A 24,954-nucleotide genomic window follows, 5' to 3' on the forward strand; every position below is an offset into this window, starting at 1 on the left:
CGCTGCTTGCAGCGCCACCGTGGAGGATTCCCTGGGGCAGCGGGAAGCCGGCGGGAAACCGCCGGCTTCTCTTTTCTGACCGCGGCTTTACCGCCGCGGTCAGAATGCCCCCGGAAGCACCGCCAGCCTGTTGGCAGTGCTTCCGCGGTCGTTGGCCCTGGCGGTCCATGACCGCCAGGGTCAGAATGACCCCCTTTATTTCATAGGAATTCCTCCAAAATAAATGCCCTCCTGTAAAAAGCTGCACCCACACATCTGTTCATAGTTTTACTTCCTGATGGTCAGAAAGCACATTTTTTGAAGCCACATCAGCCAATATACCTTGTATTGAAATATCAGAGACCATATGAATATCTTTAGTGCCCATGTTCTGAAACATTTGAGGTCCGTGCCCCTATTTTGCCAAATTAGACTATCTACAGCACATACATTATCGTGGAAAGTTTGTGAGTTAGTGCATGAGCTGCAGAAAGCATAGCTTGGAAACACTGCTTTTTGTTCAGAGTTGCCTGCTGCTCATGTTCTAACTCATACATTTACCAAATTAGTGTGTGTGCTACAGACTGCGAAGCTGATGTGACAGTTCTTTTTAAAAACATGTTTTTATTAACCAATGCCAAGTACAAAGCACACACAGCATTATTTTAGAGTTCGAAAATGATTTTTGTTATTGTAAAATGCCCATAGAGAACTGAAAAATTAAGCTAAAGATTAATCAGTGATTACTTTTTTTTTATGTTGACATTCGGATGGTAAATCATAAGCTACCAATATGTGCGTTCAAATTGATGGCATCCTCTGAGGTATTACTGAGACTATCAAATTCCCGATAGGGTTTGAGCTGCTATTTGTAAACTGCTACCATTTTTAGAAAATACTACATATGGTCATATATTTGGTATATTTAGTTATAAACAAGTGTTAATGAAGATTAACAATGTCAGAAAACTTAAAATAATGCTATAATAGAAACATTGTAGCTGGAGATCAGAATCTTTGTTTCTGGCTATGGAAAACACTTATGATAGTCCTGAACGCCCTGATGAATGCCCAGAGACCCTCCATAGCTCAATCACAAGGGCAGAAACATGTCGGCTAGATAGGTGACCTTGTGAGTCATCGTTCTCACACTGGTCTCCCACTTCTTTTAATCACACCACACAGAACCTTCTATTAAATTCACCCTGGTATCTGAGTAGGTGTTTTTATTCCCATAGCTTAGCTGGATCCCTACTTTCCAGAAATCAAACTAATTTACGCACTCCCTCCTGTTCCTTTAACAGCGAGGTTGAGTCCGCCCAGGTGGTACTGTCCTACCTGGGTGGGGCTAGGTGGTCATATGATGAAGCATGACACTATATAGTGTGTGAGACCACCTAGTCCGTAAAGGAAATCCCCCTCCACAGACCTTAAACCACCCCTCGTTTTATCTCTAGTTGAGATTTAGGATTGGTATAGTGACGCAATTAGCACACTTTCAACCCATTTGTAATTCCAAAAAACCCCGTACTCTCTTTTGTGACTTAGTATGGAAAACACTTAAACACATATGCATTTAGTAGGATTAATATAATAAAAATACCAGTCATAGGTACAACATGCCTTACAGTGTTTAGAAACACTTTGAGAAATTGTTTCAAATCTCCATTAAAAACTAAGAATCACACTAAATAAAGGTTGTTGAATTGTTGCATAAACATAGTAAAAACACTAACCAGATGCTTAACCATGCAGAGAAACACCATGCAATAGAATACAAAAGAAAAGATGACCTTAAGGAGAAGGAGTAGGAGAAGGTAGGAGAAAGCCACGAAGGGTCTCAAGAAGTACTTTATACAGATTGATGATCTCTTTGGAAATTATATACTAGAAGGTATTGCACCTAGCTGAAATTTAGAGAGAGACTGTTATGATATTTTTTGTTATTTCATGCACAGGCTTGCATATTTCACACTGAGAAAGAGGATTTCTCCTCGAGGTGCATTAGGATAGATCTAAATGTGATTGAAGTATTAACATGACGCTTTCAAATTATTTGACAAATAAATAAGTCATACAAAGGAACATCTGTGAGAAAGAAATATATTGTTAGAAATTGGGTCTCTAGTTGGCAGGGGTATGTAAATTCTCCAAGTAGTGACTACCATCCTAGTCAGGGTACGTAAGTCACACACTTAACCTGTGCTCAACCTTTGGTAGCTTGGCACAGAGCAGTCAGGCTAAATATAAGAGTCAGTGTGTAAAGTATTTGTGCACACGTTGGATACAGTAACACTGTGAAAACCCCACAGAAAGACTCCACACTAAGTTAGAAAAATAGTTTATATTTTGCTGATCAAAACCTGACCAAAATGACAAATATCCAATCAGTAGTTCCCAAGTTACAAATGCTTGAAGACCAAATATAAATACAGTGCTGCAAGAACACTTGAGATTAGCAAGTTAAATGTGACACAGGGTCAACTGCCAAAATCCCTCAGGGAATCCCTAGTGAAGTTTTCTCTTAAGATAACGAGGAAGCACGGGGCCCACAAAGTCACTTGCAATTCAATTGGTATTGCCGATAACTGAGACAGGTATGCTCACACAGTTCCAGCCGCCTGCAAGCTCCCATAAGACCCCGCTGCACACAGTACTTTACTGGTTAAAGGGGTGTTGATAATGCAGAAAAGCTCAAGCGTCTGCCGATGTACGAAGATGGGCTGATGGGGGTCGACAGGCTCCATAGGCAGGGCCCATGTCAATGACTCCTCCTGGGGGTTGGGGGAGGGCACCATCGTTGAAGCAAAGCATTGCTTTCCGCTTTGTGAAGATCGCTGATGCAGCGTAGTCATTGCCCACGACTCCATGTCACCCAGGCAACACGTAGGAAAGGAATGCAGTGATTTTGATTATGTGCAGCTCCGACGCGGTGCTCCTGGGTAACATTCTACTGCAGATCGAGAAGGAAGCACAGATCTTTGCCAAATGGATTGCTGGTCATTACAGAGCTCAGTTGCAGATCGAGTACTAAGCGTTGCCCTTTGTAGTACAAGCACTAATCTTGCAGAGCTAAGTTGCAGGACTCCTGGAAGGCAGAGTCCGGCAGCAGTGTAGTTAAAGACGATGTCTTTGAAGACCATGAGTCTTCTTATAGAGAAGGGAAGCCAGCAAGCCCTTAGCTTGGTTTCAAGGATGTAGAGAGCAGGTCCAGTCCTTCTCACTCCTAGGCAAGAAGCAGCAGACCAACACAGCAAGGCAAGAGTGGGAGTCACTCCCACAGCAGAGCAATCAGCAGCCAACAGGCCAACACCGCAGTGCAGTTAGCAAACTGGCAGTCCTTCCTAGGGGCACAGCAGCTCCACCTACTGGCAGAATGTCCTTCCTTCCCACAGAGTTCTGATTTGGTGGGTTTGGGGTCCAGAACTAATACACAGTTGAGCCTTTTGAAGTGGGGAAGACTTCAAAGAGAGTCCTTTGAAGTGCACAGGGTCCCTGCCCTTCCTCCCTGGCTCCAAACACTCTACAGGTGGTTATTAAGCAGCGCTGTGTATGGAGGCTGGCACAGCACCATTCAGGTGTAAGTGTCAGCACCTCCCTCCCATCTAGCCCAGGAAGGCCCATAGCCTAATGATGGGCCTTCAGGATGCAAATGTCACACCCCAGCTCCCTTTGTGTGCGACTGTCTAGAGGGAATGTACAAAGCCCGGCTGTCACTCACCCCAGACGTGTATTCAGAGACATGCAGAGGTACAGAATGCTTAAAGTAAGAAAATTCCAACTTTCTAAGAGTGGCATTTTCAGACTTACAATTTAAAATCCAACTTCACCAGGAGTTGCGATTTTAAATTGTGAGTCCACAGACACTAAAGTCTACATTTCTACAAAGGTTTTCACTACCAGGACCTGTTAAACTTAAAAGTGCATGTCCAACTTTTTAAATACACTGTGTCCTGCCCTTGGCTAACTAGGGCCTACCTTATGGGTGTCTTACATGTAATAAACAGGAAGGTTTTAGCCTAACTAGTGGGTACACTTGCCAGGTCGAGATGGCAGTTTAAAACTGCGCACACAGGCTCTGCAGTGGCAGGCCTGAGACATGTTTAAAGGGCTACTGTAGTGGGTGGCACATTCAGTGCTGCAGGCCCACTAGTAGCATTTCATTTACAGGCCCTGGTTACATATAGTGCACTTTACTACAGACGTACAAGCAAATTAAATATGCCAGTTGCGGATAAGTCAATGCTTTGAAATTTAGAGTACAGAGCACCTGCTGGTCATCAGTGGTAAAGTGCACAGATTCCTACACCCAGCAAAAAAACAAGTCCTTTTGCATTCTGTTAAGGGGGCGTTGGCTTCCCCATATTACCCACCAATTTCATTGATTGCTGCCCAACTCATACTTGTAGTGTTGACGTGAGAACATCACTCTGCCGGATTCTACAGGTAATTATATTGGTATGTTTGCATCCATATGTAATTTGCACTTTAGTAATAATTCTAGAAATAAAATCTGTGCTAGATCATGAAATTCACAGCCCTATTTCTTTCCTTCTTTAATCCATTGTTTTAATACTGAGATATTGGTTTCCATGTGTGCAATATTAAGATACTGATATACATGTCTTACTGGTGAGAAATATGTTCATACTTTCCCTGACACATCTGGAATTTTTCTAATTCTAGCCCCGTGTGTGAAAAGAAAGAGCACAGGAAAGTCTCCAAGTGTGCAGAAGGACAGCAGGTGGGTGGTACACTAGGACCCTGGCCTTCTAGATATGCAGAACAAACCAGGGGACTTATCACGGAGTATAGTCTGTGGTCTTTTAAAAACAGAGATGATCCAAGGGGGGGAGAGAGATACGGAAAGATGCAACAAAACTGTTCTTGCTTTTTTTTTATCTGTTCACTAATTTGTTGTTCATTCATAGGGAAGAAATCAGATTGTGGACTCCCATGTGGAAACTGTGGAGGGAGGGGATTAAAACAGTAATTTGCTAATTAGACATGAAATTCTTAGTCTTTAAAAAAAAAACATTAGACCCCCCACTCTTAAATCAGCTGGTTAAAGTGGCAGAATTAAATACAATTAATCAGGTTTAAAAGGTAAAGCTTCCTTTGAAAGTCACTTCAATGTTCTACTTTAATAGATTTGAGAATAATATAGGCACTGCCCCCGCGATTCACAAAAGTGAGTTTGTGCACAAACAAATTGAGTAGAACAAAATAATTTGAGAGAACTTTAGTTGGAAACATGGATGTACCCTAATTTCTAGACAGATGCACTACTTGCTAATAACAAGTCAACATTCATAGTTATAAATGCCAATTTTGAGCTGATTTAATCCCAGCCCATCCTGATGCAAATGAGAGACAGCCGTTTTGTGTATATAAACTCTTCTGATTGTTTCAAGCTGTTACCTTTGGTGTTCAGTTATTGCATACAGACATTTTAGCATTGTTGTTAAACACATAAAGGGCCTAAATATGAACCTGTTGCCATATTACGACCACGGCGGTTGTGCCGGAGTTGGACCTCCAGCACCGCTAGGAATAGTCATCCCGGCGATCTGGCGGTCGTGGCGGTCCTAATCCGCCAGGGTAGCACTGCAAGCAGCGCTTCCCTGCAGATTACGACTTCGTTCTCCGCCAGCGATTTCGTGGCGGTATTACTGCCATGAAAAGGTTGGGGAGAACGCCTGCTTGGGCACTTGGCATGGGCAGTGCAGGGGCCCCCCTGGCCAGCTTTGCAGTCAATGAACATTGTGAGGGTGCTGGTGTACCCTGCATCCTACAGCATTGCCGACAATGCTGTAGGGTGTTTCCCGCACAGGTTTCTGCCCACCGACCTAGCAGGAAACTCGTAATGGGCCCGGCGGGGAGGTAGCCACAATGGCAGCAACCTCCCCGTCTGCAGATTGGTGGATGGGAAAAAGATCCGCCGAACTTGTAATCAGCCCCATAGTCTTCAGTACAATAAACTAATTAAAGAGTTGGCTTTGGGTGAGCACCTCTCTCATGATTGGATAGCATCATTGACTATATCAGATGTTCCTTATTTTTTGCCTTTCCTCTCAATACTTGTGTTTGTCCCACCCCTGTTGTATTTTGTTCTTTATCATTCTTTCATAAATTAAATCCTTCCACCTTTTACTTCTGGGTACTATTTTTCCACTTGGCTTTAGTCCTTCACACAAGCATGACTTTCCTTTCTTTCTCCCTGTCCTCCCACATTCCTGTACACTCAGCACCACCCAACCTTTTTGCTCATCCATTGCTTACTGGTCCCTCCCATACCTCTGCTTCTGTTATTTGTTTGAGGGCCTGCCAGTTTCTCACTTCTGCCAGGTCGCATTCAACCCAACTTGGTATTACTCATTTTTTGTGTGGAATGTATTATTCACCAATCTATAATAGCTGTCAACCATCTTAGAACAATAAATTAAAGTTTCAAGTACTGTGCCAAAATGGGGTAGAGGTGCACAATATAAGCACACACATTATCTGCCATCTTGGAATGTCTTCTCTTTATTGGAAACAACATTACAAGATGGCTGCACATGCATGGTTCTGCATCATTAAACAGCAGCAGCTATTTTGGAATAATTTTTTCTAATGCAGATATGAACACTCTTTTGAAAATAGTACACCATTTTAAAGGTGAAACCTGTTTGCTTTCCAGAGCGTGTTATTGCTGACTCAGATAAAATGTCAAGCATTCTTTTTTTGAGGGGTTGTTCCATATCTGATCCCAAAATGTACATATGCATGCACATTTAATTAGGCCTTCTGTGTTTGTCTTGACATGCCAGTCAGAATGGTTATCTACTAGCCTGAGGCTGACTGTTGTCCAAAAGGTTATATGTGAAAAATTCACTTAAACCTTATTAGAGTAGGTCGAATCAAAAACTTGTTTTCAGATATTGGAATTTTATTTCAGTCATCTCATTAAGTGCTGTATTATCTTATAAAAGCAAATTATTGCCTCTGGGTGGCTTTTGCTATTTTCTCCCAGTGTTTAAAAAATGAAATGCGACCAAGGTGTAGATTTCTTCCTGTCTGAAAACTACAGCATAAGGGTGGGCCCACAGAATTTAATTTCAAAGTTGGGGAATTTGTTGCAGAATGTTTGGAAGTTAGCCTTCTTGGCAGACTGTTACCATTATGAAAGTCTGCTTTTGCAAAGGCAGTTCCTTGATTCTGTCAAATATGGCTATGTACTTCACTTGTCTTACGGCAGCATACTGCCACTTTGGACATTTGATCAAATGCACATCTGTTTTAATTTTGGAAATCCAGATCCAGTGCAAGCGATGTTTATCTCCCTACTTCCCTGAATCTACTGACAGACATGCGGAGGATACTATGCTAGTCAGTAGAGATCTGAAGAAGCTGTAATGGGACAAGAGAAAGAAACAGAGATACTCTATTTTTTCATTGTGCCTATTTCTAATGCTGGGCTCAGCCTGCACTGCAGAAGAGTTGATGTCTAAAACTAGAAATAACCCTTAATAGTATTTCACATTTAAATTCCAATTCAGTATTCCTAATGTAACATATCATATACTTTGTGACAATCTCTGTAATTCCTACTCCACAAGTGATTGAGACAATGGAACTGCCTAGAGATGAAATACAAATTATACTCCTAGTAAATTAAAGGAAATACTTGAAATTCAGTACTCATTTGTCTATTGAATATTACCTTCAGTGATTTGTAAGCTAGATCTGTGCTCTGATTGATTCTTACTGAAACAAGTTCATTAGTTGTAACATAATGAATAGACATTAGTATTGTACCTTTCCTCGTAACAACAAGCATTCACTTCCCCACCACTATCCAACCTTAAATACCATATCTGAGTCAAAAGAAAATATAAACAAAGTCTGTACAAGATGAAAATTCCTTTTATGAAATAGGAAATGCAATTAGAATTCCTGGTCCTTGGAAGGATGACACTAGTAAATAATGTGCAATATCAAAGTCTAAATCTGTGATCTCAAATCTTATACAGAATACTTCTCTGTATCCAACACAACGGTGATAACTTGAGGCACAGTGTTTGAGTTCCAAGCTCTAATAACAAGAGTTCATCTGCAGCAATTAAGTCTCTTGGTTGCTTTAGTAAACAATGCTCCAAAACACTAGGAATGTAAGCTGGCTGCTATTGTAAGTCTTGTGATGGTCCTCTGGTACCCTAAGGCTTGCAGTCTGTCTTGACTTCACCTGTGTATTTCATTTTATGTGCTTGTCACAGATGAGATGTCTCATGCCAAGCAGTACCCACAATCTGCGTGTACTGCTGACCTCTTCTGTGCTAAAAGATCTATGTATCAAGACGTCTGAAGTAGCACGTCTCCTTATCTGTCCAATAAATACAGGTGATGTGGTCCGTGGGTCAGTGCACTTGCACGAAGTGGAATTATTTCCTATTGTCGATTAGAAACACATTTTCTTGTACATTTCTAGAAGTAAGAATGGTACTTGCAATCTATGACATCACTTGTTTAATTTCTATATCAAGATATCTGGGCAACTTGAGGGAATAATCTACTTTAATTGTTGTTCATGCAGAATGGCAGTTGATAGTTGTTGATCTCTGCCAGATTAAGTATAGCCTCTTTCCTCTGGCACATAGTTTGTTATGGTTCTGCCTAGGTTTCCTGTTGCTCGAAGGACATTTTGAGGCTAGTTTATGTAAGATGAATGTGTGGGAAATGAGGGAGATATAGGGACAAAAGTCCAGAGCCTAGCACAGAGGCTGTGTCGTCTCCACTAATTTCTCTTTGATCATCCATGTTCTTATTGATTTTTGCTTTTTTGTAGTTTTGTGGATCCCTAATCTCCATCACTCAAATTGAGGATCTGATGCCTTTAAGGGTCACTCATGATATGTTCTCCCCTTTGCTTCTCCCACATTTAATCTTGTGGTGTCTCCCATGACCACATCTTTGGAAACCCTGGCTTGTAGTAGTTATTTATAATTTGTTTTAATAGGCTTCTTTCTCTGTGGCAGTGTCTATTTGCTGTTAGGTTTTTAGAGTTTCATAAAATTTGCAAAGGTATCTGATATTTCTATAGGATGTTTTATAGGTTTGCTTTTTCATCATGTGTTGCAGGAATTGCTGTCTGGGCTTCTTTGTTTCAGCTGAAATGCTAATAGTCTGTCCTCTTGCTCCTAGTTCATAGTGCCTATATTTTAGTCTGATTAATGTTTTTTTTCTGCATAAGAAGTGAAAAGTGAGTTCAGTTCAAATTACCTGGTCTGTAATTGAATATGAAGTGAGTATGTAGGTGTAGTAGTATATTGGGAAGTCAGTGATGTAATGTCTCTCCACAAAGTTTGTTCATTTCTATGTTTTCTTTTGACAATTGCCGCATCTTGCATCAGAACAATTAGCAGTGTTGTTTTACTTGCAGCCCACATCATTTTAGCTGAGGAAACAGTCTGGGCATTTTCATCTTTTATGTATAGATATGTGATCTTAGTGTCTCTGTTTGTTAATTTATATCTTGCAAGTGCCATTCGCCACTTAGTCAAGGTAATAAACCATGACCCAGGTCTGATTGTATTTGAATTGGAGAATGGTCAGGTATGATTCCCTCTAATATATCTTCATTCACACCCAACCTTATTAGTGGGCTTTGTAGAAGAAAATAGTCAAAGACAGTTGCTGTATTAGGTACATGGGAATAAAAGGTGTAGTTTATGCCTAGATGGTGCAATAATCTTCAAATGTATATGAGACCGTAATCTTTTATTATGCCTTATTGTAACACTCTGTCTGGTGCATTAACACAGTCTTGTGGTACCTGTTCTATCTAGAATTGAATCAGGTGGCAAGTTTCAGTCCCCTCCAGTCGTTATGGGGGTATCTTTAAGCTCCATTCACATTCTAGAGAATTGGAGTAGAAAATCTAGTTTATGTTTATTCAGTGCATAAATGGAGAGTATAGTATGATGGAAACTATGATAAATGGAGAGCCCAATGTCTTCAATTTAATCAAAAAAGATCTGTCTATGGGTATATCCAAAGATTTAAGAAACTTGAAGGGGGATGTTTTTTGAATTAGGATTGCTACTCAGCATAGTCTGGGTGATTGTGAAGCATGCACTGGCACTCCAGAGGAGGAAAATGTGTGGCTGCTGCTACCCACACTACCCACCTATTATCTCAAAAGCTTCTCAGATTCAAGTGTGGAGAGATTTGTCTCTTGGACGAGAGCTATGTCTGCCCTCTTGGTATGTAAATAGTAATGTAATGTGTCATCTCATTCTCATGTAGAGAAATTACTTTCATTGGTTTATTTAGTTGGGCCATAATAGATTTATATTTTACGTGTATATAATGGTATAATAAAGTAATGGAGATTTCTATTTAAAGTAGGTGAAATGAAATCTAAGTTTTAGTAATACCCATGAAGCTTATTTAAGAGTTTATGAGTACTATCTCATCAGAAAGGCAACTTAGTTCTTCAGAATTCAGGATGCACTGCCCAAGGGCGGAGCAAGTTCAAACTCTCATATAACTATGTCTGCTTGTGACCCATTTAAAGCAGCTGTACTGAAAATTATTTAAACCAATAAACTTATACAAGTGAAGGCGTACCGATTTACCAGGTCCTGGAGTCATGAATTACACTTCATTTCATGGTGATGTGACAGGTTATGTGACCAGCGATGTCCTTTATATAATAGTTTTCACAAAGGGTACAAAGCCTTTAGCCAAACGCTGTTCAATATAGCTTAACAGAAATAGTTTTATAGTGCTCACAAGAAGAGAATGCATTTTATTCTGCTTGACTGGGACCTGCAATCTAAGATTATATTAAGTGTAGAAATGATCACAGCACTACATGCCACGAACAGATGTCTACTGGGTAAGTAACATTTATTTGCCGTTCATGACCTATTGTGTTTTCTCTTCGTCAGATTGAGGACACAGTCAAAGCAAGCAGTACCTGCAGTTTCCAGTATGCAACCCAAGAGGGGATACTGCAGTCTCTGCTGCATACACTATAGGAACTTGGAGAAGGTAAGAACTCAGTCTGTGCTGTTCTATGACTCTAAGGAGGCAATTGATACAACCTGCACTTGCCCATCTCTGCCTTGGACTGCTCAGTAATAGCACTGGATATCTAGTGGGATTATCTTAAATTGTATGTAGCTGAAATGTACGTGGCACCCTTACGTTAGTAGATTGGCTTCATATAACCTTACACAGTAGCCGTCACGTGGAAGATGCATGACTTTAGTATCCTTCCCCAGAACAAACCAACGTTTTTCATTTAAACAGTTATATCTATTAATAATTAAATTAAACTGATAGCAGACACTAGTCATCATGTTAGGTCATGCCAGAGTTTGCATCAGCAGCAAGTTTGCTCATGCCTGAGTTCTAATCAGTAGCACATCTCTTACAAGATTCTGCCACATTTGGAAGCTAGAATCCAGCCTAATGTTATTCTTTATCCAGTCCTCAGTAGTGCAGTCTTTACATAGTTTTGCTGGTGTCCTCAAAACCTTTTCATTGTGTTCCATTAAATGCCATTTGTCACTGTAATTTTATAGTTATGGTAACAATAAAATAAATCTTAGATATCAACCAAAAAGCTGGCATTTTCATCCAGTCTCTATAAGTGTCTGTCAATCCTGTGGCAACTGTAGTTCCTATGCATGGTTGCTCTCTAATGTAGGAGATGTCCTGCAGCATACAATACGCTCCCTTCAGTGTGGCTGTTCTGCACAAATAATAAAATTACCATGCTTGCAATCACACTGTGAATCCAGTGCTTGCTCTGTCCTACTGACATATTAATGTGACCAGAACACAGAATACTTACTAACAAAAGGAGTTCCTACTGTTTTGTTTTATGTAGATCCAGTGGTCAAAGAAGTTATGCACTGTTATTAAATTGTACCTCTGATTTCATCCGTATTTATTCACTAATGCCTCCTATCCACCAATTAAAACCTGTTCTCATTTCTCAGAAGCCCTACTGCTACCTACTTACAGTATCCTCTGTAAACAACTGTGATCTACTCCCACACCCTAGTCATAGATTACAAGATGCCAAGATGTGACTGCCATTGAAATTGCCGTCCAGTGAAGCAACACAGATTTATCTTTACGCACTCATGTGATATCTTACAAGTAAAACGTTATACTTCGGGGTATATTCAGTACCAAACGTGAGCATGCCGCGTTGCGAGAAGAGATATGCCCCCCAAAAGTGAAACACCTGTTCTTGTTTGTGACTAATCTAAAAGAAATTCATGAAGAACTCCCAAACTAATAACAGTTTTGGAGAACCAATTCATAGCCAAGGTTTGAATCCTCAGTCTCAAAAGGGCAGTCCCCACAGTTGGGAAAAAAGGGTATTAGGCGATGATCTACATGGTTTCTGCCCACTCAATCGCAATGAAGCCATTTTCATAAGAATCTGTAAATAGTTGCTCACTTTTAAAGACCAAGATTTTGGGAGCACTTAGAAAGCACCCAGGGACCTCTCCACTGTACATGTCGGGTGGATCATAGCATTCTCTTACAACACCTTTAAGAAACATTTGGCATGAACGATCTGGCACTAATATGGTTTTAACAAGAGAAGCTTTTCTAATTTCTAAAACTAGTCACTAAAATCAGCTGCAGTATGCCAAAAGATGTAGCGCTGTCTTCATATTGTGCGAAACATGTCAGCTGCACTATGGAGTAATTTGTTTGTATGAAGGATTAATTGTTAAATAAAAATACTGGCAAAGAAAGCTTATTGTGGATCTTTCAATAGTCTAATTCTACATATCTGCTCAAGAGAGTGCCACAAGCCCTCACCAAGTGAACTTTCATAACTGCTTTCCTTTGTGCCAGTCCCCTTTCAGCCATGTGCACTCTTTGATTTCAGAACATATGGCAACATAGGCAGGCAGGAGAGAATTGAGAAAGGGTCAGACTAATGCGAATGTCTTGATGGTGGGTGACGTGTTAAAAGGAAAAGGGATAGTGTTTTGAGGGAGTGGGGGGGTCACCATTTCAGTTTAAAGTGCTTAGTGTACTTAAGATCTAATAACGTGCTGATACAGAGCTGAATACAGTTCATAATTTTTGTTGCTTGCATGGTGGGGCAGCACAGTAGAATATAACGAGCAGATGATTAGAGTTTGGTTCCTTCATTTTCTCCTGTATGCGGAACTGTCTTTCAGTTGTGTTCTGTATCCTACTGCTTCAAGACTGCTTTATTGAGAGGCTGGATGAAGGAATTTGAGTAAATAATAAGATGATGGATAAAGCGATTCAAATCAGGAGTTTCTTATTCCTTCCAGTATGTCTATTTCTTCCTTAACTGCTTTTGAGTCCCGGCTGATCTGTGAGGGTTGCTTTAATGGTTATGAACGACATGCTCTGTCTCCCCTGCAGCATCTCCTCAGCCTTCAGCACAAACACTTTACAACATACAACAGGAATCATGTTGGTTCGGGATCCCTGATGGAGCGTTTCCTGCATGATGTCTGGCAGTATCACCCACAAAGCTATCATGACAGCAGGTACAAAAAATCAATGCTTGTATTCAAGAAAAGGCGTTATTCAGATAACAGGTTCAGGAGTTGAAGACCCAGAGCTTCATGGGTTTCCAGGTGCACACTGTAAACGTTTAATTTGATATATTATTGTTTTTAATTAATTTCAGATTTCTATAAAGCACTGTGTAACCAAAGGTGAGTGGGAATTTGGTAGAAGGTTAGAGAGTTACTTTGCTTCCAAAGGAGACAAGGTGTTGTGTGTTTTGAGTGGTTGCTGTGTTTTGCTCTGCTTCTTTAATGAGAAACTTCCTTTGCTTTTCTGAACTGGAAGTTCACTGTGAATGGTACTGAATTATTTTAATTTGATAGCCTCTACTGTTACTAAGAATGATCAATCGTTCATTGAGGTTATCTTGAACTAAGTTTAAGGTGATGTGTTTTAGATTAGTAGTTTACTTGAGATGAATGGTGTAAGAAAGTCGAATTGCAAGGCATCAGAATAATGACCAGGACTCAATTTACCATTATCCAAGTCCGTAATTTATTCAATGTCATACGGAGAGCACAGAATACAACTAATCCATCACAACACTCCCTCCTCATGTATATATCCTTGCAACCACCCTGCACCACAAGTATTTGTAATCCCCCACTGCGATCCTGGAGTAAGAGACAATATTCAAACCCACTCTTAAGTTACATGGTCTCACTAAAGAATGTAGGCCACGCTCACACAGGAGGCATGCACACAGGCCAAAACAATAGAACACAAGCGCAACAACATTCCTGTCGGGCCTATGGTATATGCAACACACCTCCTCCCTTTACATTTTTATCATACATTAAAACATACTCACACAATTGTGTAGGAAGTCTGTGTATCATTGTGCTTCTGGATTCACTGGAAATAGTACTTTCCACGCTAGTGTCTCTAACAAGATCCTGTTCACTATCATCTAAAAACATCATTGTCTGTTGGTGGTAAACTTTCCTTCTCATGGAGCAGTGACACACAGCTGGGATTCCAAACACTCCCTCCATCTACTCGCACAGCATTTTTTAAAACTTGAACAACCCGAATGGGGTCAGATCAACAGGCTGTGCCCTTACCATTCATTTTACTTTTCCTAAGTCTAACCCAGTCTCCAACATTTACACACTGTTTGTTGATAGGACCTCTTTTTTTAGCAACACGTCCTTCATTTTTAACTTATATTCTTTCACTCTACATCATATGTCCCTGAAGACCACATCATCCAACTCACCATGATCCTTCCTTTTGTTTCTCAACCCCCAATGAACCAATTTTGTGCAAGGTATCCATCCCCTTGGCAACTCAAAAGGACTCTCTTCTGTCACAGAATTAGGTGAAGTGCGATATCCAAGCAACATGGATTGCAACGCTTTATTCCAATCAAGACCACTCTTTATTAATAGCTGAATTGCTTCCTTTACCACTCTGTTGATTAGGTAGCAATACATTTATATACAATGACACACTTAATCAAATAATTTTCTATGTACCTGCTGAGATTGTCTGTTCCCAGTTCCTGTGGAATGCTTTCTCTACAAAATACTTCATGTAAAAATTCTACAGCACCTTCTGATGTGACCTCCTTCACCATTGTTATTTCTGGACATTTAGAAAAAATAGTCCACCATTACTATACCGAAAGCTTCCTGTCTAGGTAGAACACTAAATGGACCCATGATGTCCAATCCTAGCTTCCGCCAAGGTGCTTCTGGAAATTCCACGGGATGAGGTTCAGGAACTAATGCCCTCGCAGATTTGTCACTTAATGCACATTCATTACAAATTTGGACTTGATGTTCAATAAACATGCCTATTCCTGGCCACCTGAAATTTTCTGACTTGCCTTTAGAATTTGAAATACCTTTGTGTGCAATACTAACTACAGTCTTCCTTAAGTTAAAAAGTGGTATAATTTGTCACCCGTTACAGCTATGTCATTCTCCACAGCTAATTCTTCTCGCACTCTTAAAAAAAAATAAAAAAAATAAAAAAAAATAAAAAAACTCTCCTGGAACTTTTTTCTTATCTATCCTACCATTCCTAATGAACGGTCACATGACACAGTCCTGAGTCTATCTCAATTTCCTCTTTTCCTCTTTTCATCTGGTTTCCGGTTATTGCAAATTATTAATATCCTGTAACTTGAAAGCTGCTTCACATTCTTCACTGTTATCACGTGTAGTGTCATGTCACCCTCTGGCAAAGGTAGTCTGGGCATGCAATCTGCATGCACATTTATTTTCCCAGGGACGAACTCCAGGCAGTATTGAACATTCTGCAACCCGGAAGCTATCCTGGCTTATCTTGGCATCAAGGTCCAGCCACCCCCAGGTGGACTAAGGGTTTATAATCAGTTTTAATGGTGAATTTAGTGCCCCACAAAAATGTCCTGAAGTGCTCGGCCCCCACACATAAGCTAATAGCTCTCTTTTAATCACTGAAATTTGTTCTCTGCATCATGCAACTCTCTTGATGCATACGCTTCAATCCATTACACTCCGTTGTCACTCTGCATCAAAACGCCACCCAAACCACAGTTACGGGCATCAACCATAACCACACATTCCTTGCCTATGACAAAAAGTTTGAGGGAGGGTGCCTCAATGATTAATGATGTTAAGGCCATGAGGGCTGCAGCCATGCTGTATTTCTATACCAATTTCACACTTTTTTTTAATAATGGTTTGAAAGGAACCTCCTTTGAGGCATAATTAGGAATAAATGTTGCATAGAATTGTGTTAGACTTATGAAAGCAACTAACTGTTCTTTACAACAAGGAATAGGAGCATTCATAATGCTCTTCACATGCTTATGCTTAGATCTGATACCAACCCTGCTCTTAGGCTGGCCTAAGTACTCTACTACTTGTTTCTTAAGTTTACATTTTTCAGATCGCAGTATCATAACTTTAACAGATAATGCTGTCAACACGTTACTTAAATGTAATTGTGTTTCTCTTGGGTCTTGCCAAATTCTAAAATATCAACTCGGAAAAGCAACTACACCATCTATACCTTCCAATGTTTCTTTCATCAATCTCTGGATCACAGATGATGCACTAGCTAACCCGAATGGCATTCAACAAAACCTAATCAAGCCTTTGGGCGCGATGAATGCTATAAGATTATTGGATTCAGACTCTAGTTTGACTTGATGACATGGACTATAGTGGAAAATACCTTTGAAATACTGACCATCTCGTGCAGGTTGGACAGGGATGGGCACCCACCCAGATGGCACTATTGAGGCTGTGCAAATCAATGCACAATCTTAGTTCACCAGAAGGTTTCTCAGAAATGACAACCGGAGAAACCCATGGTGATGACTCAACAGGTTTAATAATGCCTTTTTTGCACATGTTCTGTAACATGTTCTTAAGCTTCCCTCTAAATGGTGAGTGGTACATTCATGACTCCGTCACATTGGAATCACATTATCATATAACGTGATACAATGTTTGAAACCTTGCTACTTCTAAAAACAATTGCCTTTTAGGCCACCTTAAGACCCCCTGTGCAGAGTAAGGGGGTTATTCTAACTTTGGAGGAGTGTTAATCTGTCCCAAAAGTGACGGTAAAGTGACGGATATACCACCAGCCGTATTACGAGTTCCATAGGATATAATGGACTCGTAATACGGCTGGTGGTAAATCCGTCACTTTTCCGTCACTTTTGGGACGGATTAACACCTCCTCCAAAGTTAGAATAACTCCCTAAGTGTTTTGGGACTAATATTACATATTCCTGAAGGCTGCATTCCATTCCCATATATGAGAGCTTTAGAACATTAAAATTCTTTGCTAGTGTTAAATCAATACAAAAGTCGGCTAACTGAAATTCCCCAGTCTCTTTACAGCATATATATTAGAATCCAGATATGGAGAAGAGATGGATTATGCACCCATTCTCCAGTCTACATAAAAAACATCTGCAGAGTCTCAGCAAGGCACTGTGTTGCTGCACATGCAAAATAATCTATTTAGTTATAGGGTTTATATATTCATACTGGTATCCAAATAACTTGTTGCTGTATGCAAATCAGATTCAGACAGAGGAGCAAAGTGAACATATAGCTAATACACAGACATAAAATATCTTCTTAAAAGTGATAAACTAAAAAATAGAATTCTAATAACATTCTTGAATGTGATTAGAGGAGACAAGACTCTCGTTTGTGATGTTTATTCTTTGTCCATTTGCTGTTTTGATTTGTGCCTGTTTATTTCAGATGTGGTGCATTGTTATCCCTCGTGTCACACCCACCTTCACTTTGTCAGTGACATCCTCACACCAATAAAATGCAAGTTTTTCTTTTAACAGGATAGTTCATTTGTTTCTCAATATGCAATTACGGTAGCAGGCAAAATAAGAACATAATTATGTTTTACAACATGGTAGGGAAAAGGTTGAGGTGTTAATTGATGGATCTCTCTCATTCTGATATTATCCTGATGGCATATGAGGGTGTTCTGTTGTTTGCACATATAAGTTACATCTGTTATTCCCCCTTTCATTCGACATTGATCTGGTTCCAGCAGTGTTGGCTGGATAGATAAAGAATTGCCTTTTGGCCTTAATCTGGAAACACTAATTGATTACTATTTCAGTAGTCTCTATCCATTTGGTTAATGGTCTGACCCTACTGCAAGGAGGGATGGTGTCTTTAGGCCATAACATTTGCTCAAAAAAGCCCTCTTTTACTGCAGTTATATTATATATGCTGTTATGAACCATCGTTCGATATTCATTTTTGCTTTTTAGTACTTCATATGTATTTTACTATAGTTAGTTGTATCACTGCTGACAGTGTGAAGATTATAAAAATAAAATGGTTAATGGTTTGGATGCCGACTAATTATCTTAGATGATGTTTAACTGCAGCAGTGGAGAACTTCTAAGTGGGTGGTCTAAGCAAAAAAAGACTTGGCCACTCAATCACACCTTATCCCCTTCACTGCTAAGCTTGCTCACCCGTGCTGAATCCTTTTTTGACTATTTGAAGTTCACACTTATGGCTCCATAACCTTTTTTTCTGGATAAGGTACTTGTTAGAAATGGGGTCTCTAGTTGGCAGAGGTATACACCCTTGCCCAAATAGCAACCACAATCCTAGTCAGGGTAAGTCACACACAATCCAAATTATTCTGTGCCCACCCTCTGGTAGCTTGGCACTGAGCAGTCAGGCTTAACTTAAAAGGCAATGTGTAAAGTGTTTGTGCAATAAATCATGCAATAACACAGTGAGAACACCACAAAAAGACACCACACAGGTTTAGAAAAATATAAGATATTTATCTGATTAAATTAAGGTCAAAATGATCAAGATTTGATAATCACAAGTTGAAATATCACTTATCATAGGTTTGTCCATAGTGTGAGACCTATGGACCCAAGACGGGATGGTCCCCTTTGCCGATTTGCAGAAGGAGTACTACCAGTACTTACAAATCTGACATGCCTTACAAAAAGCGATACACAGGAGCACCTACCATCCCGATTCATCCTCACTCGAGGACATACTGCTAGACGTCCATCTGTCCGAGAAGGTGATCTCACTCACCTATCGTAAACTCCTACATAATTCCCTAGACATGCTGACTGACCTCAGGGAACATTGGGCACATTACCTCAACGTTATTGAAGACGATGAATAGCCCGAGGCCCTGGCGTCACCAAGGGAGCTGGCTATAAGATTGAGGTTCCACCTTATACAGCTTAAAATTTTGGATATATCTTACTATTCCCGTACCACCTTGGCCACAATGGGCAAGACAGAAACCACTATGTGCCCTTAGAAATGTGCAGGGGAGGAAGCTGCCCAATATTACAACAGTACTGTGAAACTGTAGTGATTGGTAGTGGTTGGCTGAGGTACCACGAGACATATGGAATTGTTGTGCAAAGTTTCTACTTTGATGCTGCAATTGTATCTCACAGTCAATGTTTGCTGATGTGTTATGTACAGAAAAGAGTTTGGAAAAAAAAAAGAAAAGGCTCCATTCCTGGGCTCTGGTCCCTGCACCCAAGTAGGTCTGGACGGTTCCATTTGTGGCAGTGCAGCTTGCACCTTCATGTAAGAAAGACTGTAAGACTTCAGAGGCCCATCTTGACTACAAGTACTAAGCTTCCATCTAAAGGGAACCAGGAGGCCAGTTGAATTTGATGAAATGAAGAAGATGACTACCAGGGCAAGACTCCTCCTCTCCTGCAGTGATTCAGCATAATTTGATAGATGAGATAGCTCATTTGTAAAATGTGGACTTTGCATGTTAGAGGTGTGTATCAAAGTACAGGTAACGTTTTTCTCAAAAGGTCTGGATAAAGTTGCTACAGAAATTGAGTTTTCTCTTCAGACCAGAAGGTCCATGGGAGAGATTTATAGACCGAGCAGTGTACAAGAAGCTTCCCTTCCTCTGAACATGCTGTACTTCGATCAATATATATACATAATAACTCCACCTTCTGTTTGCTTTGTGTTCCTATTTTCATGAACATTACATTATGTTTATCCAATCATCTTGTAGCAGTTCCCCTCCACATCAACTCTAATATTTGTGGTTAGTTAAGTTGACGTTTTAGGAGACAAAACAAACTGCTAGCCCTGTCAGCTCTTGGTGTGGTTTCACCTGTCTCTTTGGCTTTTGACCTCCTGTTATGATCCTGTGCTGAACTTCAGTTTTGCTGGCTTTGGGACTCTGGGCAGTTTACCACTACAAACCAATGCTAAAGTGCAAGCGCTGTCTTTCTAAATTGGGTTGGTGGTTGGTTTTCTAAAGCGCACTACAGGTGCCCTGGGCCTGTAAATCAAATGCTACTAGTGGGCCTGCAGCACTGACTGTGCCACCCACATGAGTAGCCCTATAGAACATGTCTCAGACCTGCCACTGCAGTGTCTGTGTGTGCATTCTTTAACTGCCAGTTCCATTTGGCAAGTGCACCCACTTACCAGGCCCAAACCTTCCCTTTTACTACATGTCAGTCAACCCTAAGGTAGGCCCAAGGCAGCCCCATGGGCCTGGGGCAGTGTATTTAAAAGGTAGTACATGTACTGGTGTGTTTTACATGTCCTGGTAGTGAACGTTGGTTTTTAGATTGTGAGTTTGAAAATGCCACTTTTAGAAAGTAACATTTTTTTTGCTTAACCATTCTGGGCCTCTGTCTGTCTGTGAAATGCACGTCTGGGTCAGACTGACAGTTGGGCTGTTTGTGAATTCACTCTAGATATCCACACAAAGGGAGATGAGGTGTGTCCTGCATATCCTGATGGGTCTTCCTAGGCTAAAGTGGAGGGAGGAGCTGACACTTGCACCTGAATAGGACTGTGCCTGTCCATACACAAAGCAGTCTCCATCCCCCCCAAAGTGTGTCTGGGGCCAGTACAGGGAGAGGAAGGGTCTTGTGCGCTACGAAGACTTTCCTTTGAAGTTTGCCTACTTCAAAGGCAGAAATGAGTATTGAACTGCTGACCCCACAACTTCAGAACACTTTTGGACTTAGGACATTCTGCCAGAGAGAATAGCTGGATGGTTGAGGAGGACATGCCACTCTGCCTTTTCCACCCTGAGCGCAGCAAGAACGTGAGGCTGCGTGTCTGGAAATCGAAGCATTGTTCTCCTGTGGGGAAAAGAATTGACACATCGCCTACCTGGCAGGGAAAGAAGTGACGCACAGCCTCGCTTGCAAGTAAGGAATCAACACATCACTTGCTTTTTAGACGCATAACCACTCCTGCTGCTTTATTGTTTGACACCTACCAGGTACTTGCTGCTAAAACAACCTATAAATTGATTCAATGAATTAAGACTCTTTTAACTGTAAAAATTGACATCTTTTCTTGTATATACTGAATTATTGTTGTTTTGGCCTTGTTTTATTCAGATAAATATTGGCTATTTTTCTAAACGTGTGTGTATGTGTACACACACACACAAATACTTTACACAGTGCCTCTGAGATAAGCCTGACTGCTTCTGCCAAACTATCAAGGGGTGAGCAGGGGTTATCTTAGGTGTGTGTAGGCGGGTGTCGCTCACCTCGCCTACCATCGCGCAGCAATGGCAGCTGCCACACGCTTCCTCCGACCCCAGGTCGTGTTGTCAAGGAGACGCGTGGGGGAGGAGACGGCGATCGGCACCGGACTTCCGGGTTGCCACAGCTACACAAAAAGAAGACGCCAGAACAGGACGCCGCGGAGCAGCGCTGGAGGAGCAGGGGAGGAGCCACACCGCCTCATCCAGAGAGGAGAAGACGAACGGAGACACCGAACGGGAGGAGCCGACAGCCACCGGATCAAAAGGAAGTGCAGAGCCGAAGTCCGGCCCAGGTCCTGATGTCAAGGAATCGCCGAAAGAACGAGATACAGCCGGCCACGACCCTGGAGGTTCGTGGCTGTACAAGGTACGTGCGTTTTTCGGAGGCAATCACCATAAAGGGGGGAAAGGGGAGTCGGAGGGAGGAAAAGGAAACTGGGGAGGTCAGGAGGAGGCTAAGGAAGGCTATTTAGGGACCAGGGACCGGGGTGTCACAGACCACCCTCCCACCCGATCACTAGCCTGTCAGAGCGCCATAACAGCCTGCTCCCTTAAATCCTAAAACCCAACTAAAAACACCACCTCCTATAAGACGCACCCCCACACTCCCCCTGCACTAACCACTGAATTAAGAGATTAAAAAAACTATCGTCCCACTTACCTGGCCTATCCTTTTCTGTTCTTCCGAGAAAACCGCGAGATGAGAAGAAGCCACCTGAAGGTCACCACCTAAGAAGAAGAAGAGAAGAAAAAACTATTAAAAGACCCTTATAAAACCACCGCTCACATAGAAGAGGAAATCCACGAAGAAAAGAAGATATACTATCGTTGATATTATCCAATCTGTCCTATAATACAAATAAACCACGTATCCGCCCTGATCGGGCTCTGAAATCCGAGTCCGCGTCCTCTGTACCCCTGAGCCCAACCTTACAGTGTGTGACTCCCATACCCTGACTAGAGTGAGGATCCCTACTTGGACATAGTGTAAATTGACTGCCAACTAGAGACCCCTTTTCTAACCCCAACAAAAATTTTTTTTAGGAATAAGGAGCATAGATGGCCATTGGTGTTTGCAGAGGCTTACTGCTCTGCCGCAATATGTTTTTTAGAAAGATTGGGACTTGATGTGTACAACTAGGAAGGGTTAAACCAGACCTTGCTAACTTTATATTTCTTTTATTTAAATGCTTTAGAACTCTAGATACTTTTTGCCCCCTTCTGTTTGTCCTATGTCCAAATAAAATTAAATTGTATTGGAATGTCTTATACCATTTGTCTAGAGCTGTGCCTCCTATACCTTTTAGAACCACAGACAACATTTTAGTATGACAGTATTTTGTGTTGTCGTCCCCCCAACCAAAGCTTTAATGGACCTTAGGTGGGCATTTTTTTTAAATGCAATAAAACATTGTGTGACAGTGCATTGTTATTTGAAGAAGCATATTTTCTATTGAAATGGTCACTAAATTTGCACAGACATAAAGTTTTGCAGATAAAACTATATTGCATACAAATGATAATGTGTGAAAATTGAGTTTCAGTGAATATATATTGTGTGCATCACCAAGTAAAGAGTCTTGATTTGTTCTGATCCTGCAAAAATGTTTGTTTCCTTCACACTTCAAAATTACAGACACATGTGCTTCATTTTGCGTTCCTAACTGGTGAATGTGTACAGTCCATTTACAGATATTTATATTTTGTTTGTGTTACGAGAAAAATGGCATTCTTCAGCTTTCCTTTTAATTTTTATATACCCCAGTAGGATTGTCAAATAATTCAATTTATTTTTCTTTCTCTGACTGCAAAGTGAGAGGAGTTTATAAACACCAGTCTCTTTGTTAAGAAATAGGTAGCAGAAGACATAGCCTGACATTTGACCTCTGTCTTTGAAAGGCAGCAAAGTGACACGATAAATATAGAATTCAAAGGCACCTTTATATATTGCCTAGACTTTGGTGACCTACCAAAACCGTTTCGAGTCATGACCTACAGTCTCAGAAACACTGCTGTAGAGCTTTCCTGCCTCTTGTTGAGGTCCCATATCGCTTAGCAGAGCCCTTATTCTGATGTGCCTGGATGAGAGGAGGGTGTTGGTAGCGTTGTCATTTATTAGTATTAAATATTGGTGTCTTTTGTGATGTCAAGAGAGCATGCTCAAAACTTGACAAAAGAGCATGTGAGCAGGTTTTAAGCATTTGGGACAATAGGTTTCAAAGCAGAATATAAAAAACAGTCAGGGTTGCTAATGTAGAGTGACTGAATCATGGTTATGGAAAAAGCCACGACTTTATGGCCCTTCTGAAATCTTAATGATTGTTTATAGTTCCGACTTTTGTAGGCAGTTTATTCCATAATCTGCACGTCTGTACTGAAAAGCAGGTACTTTTATTGGGGTTTTATTGTAAGTAAAAAATATGAATAGCGGTGTTGTTCATGATCTGAGGTTTCCTTTTGGTTGTAAAGTCTAAGCTTTGATGATAACAAGCCACACGCCAGCCCATGGATCACCCAATGTGCAAAGCAAAGTGCTTGAAGGATATTCTTCTCGTTGCAGGTATCCAGCACAGTGCTTTCGCAGGCACGTGCAATATGGTCCTGTAATTTGAGTTGACGGCTTACCTAGCTGCGATGTTCTATACTCTTTGCAGCTTTACTTTTGAATTTTAAGTAATATGATGTATTTATCTGTTGTAGAGAATATATGCATAATCTAAACATGATAACAGTAGGACCAGTGATATCTTTTTTCTTTGTAAGAGCCCTGGGTAGTGGTGCATGCAAGATCCCTAAATAGATGTGTGTGTGTGTCATTGTGCTCCAATTGTGTTAAATGAGTCTCTTGCCACTTTGTTAACTTGGATTTGAAGTGAGAAGTTGTTATCCATAATCTGTCTGAGGGTTTTCACTTCAAAGTGTTGATTGTCTACAGTGCACATGTGAGTATTTCTGATTTTGAAGAGTGAGTTTGAGACAGTTCTCTAGTTGGCAGTTCCCCTGCCAAGAGACACTCACTGAGTCTTAAAGTTGTGACCCTGTTGTTCGGGGTATAGGATGATCCGAGTGTCATCAGTGTAATTGTAGCAGGTGAGGTTCACCAGTTCAAGAACAGGGCCTAAGTAAATGTTGAAAGGTAACTGATGGAGGGTGAATAACTGAATGGTGGTAACAAGAAAGTGTGTGACCTGGTCTTATTTAAGGAATTTATCTAGTCGATGGTTTTACCCTGTATTCTGGTTCATTAAGCATTTGGACAGGTAGAGGGTGGTCACCCTCTATTAGCTAATGGGAGGTCAAGTAGCTGTAAAGCACCTACCCTGGAGTTGTTAATTGAGGCCCCAACACGTTGAAAAGGAAGAATAGTGCTTATTTTGTGCTTCTTCCATG

General features: G+C 40.9%; 1 protein-coding gene across 1 annotated transcript in view; it reads left to right on the forward strand.

The window, feature by feature from the left end:
* ZDBF2 (zinc finger DBF-type containing 2) overlaps positions 1–24,954 on the forward strand; it is a 127,288-nt gene that overhangs the window by 46,424 nt on the left and 55,910 nt on the right. Inside the window, exons 4-6 of the mRNA XM_069225972.1 lie at positions 4,666–4,723; positions 10,914–11,016; positions 13,396–13,523. Of these exons, the coding sequence (XP_069082073.1) occupies positions 4,666–4,723; positions 10,914–11,016; positions 13,396–13,523 (289 nt within the window). The remainder of the gene's footprint in view (positions 1–4,665; positions 4,724–10,913; positions 11,017–13,395; positions 13,524–24,954) is intronic.

The sequence above is a fragment of the Pleurodeles waltl genome, chromosome 3_1 (assembly GCF_031143425.1).
Source record: "Pleurodeles waltl isolate 20211129_DDA chromosome 3_1, aPleWal1.hap1.20221129, whole genome shotgun sequence".
In the NCBI taxonomy this organism is placed as follows: Eukaryota; Metazoa; Chordata; class Amphibia; order Caudata; family Salamandridae; genus Pleurodeles; species Pleurodeles waltl.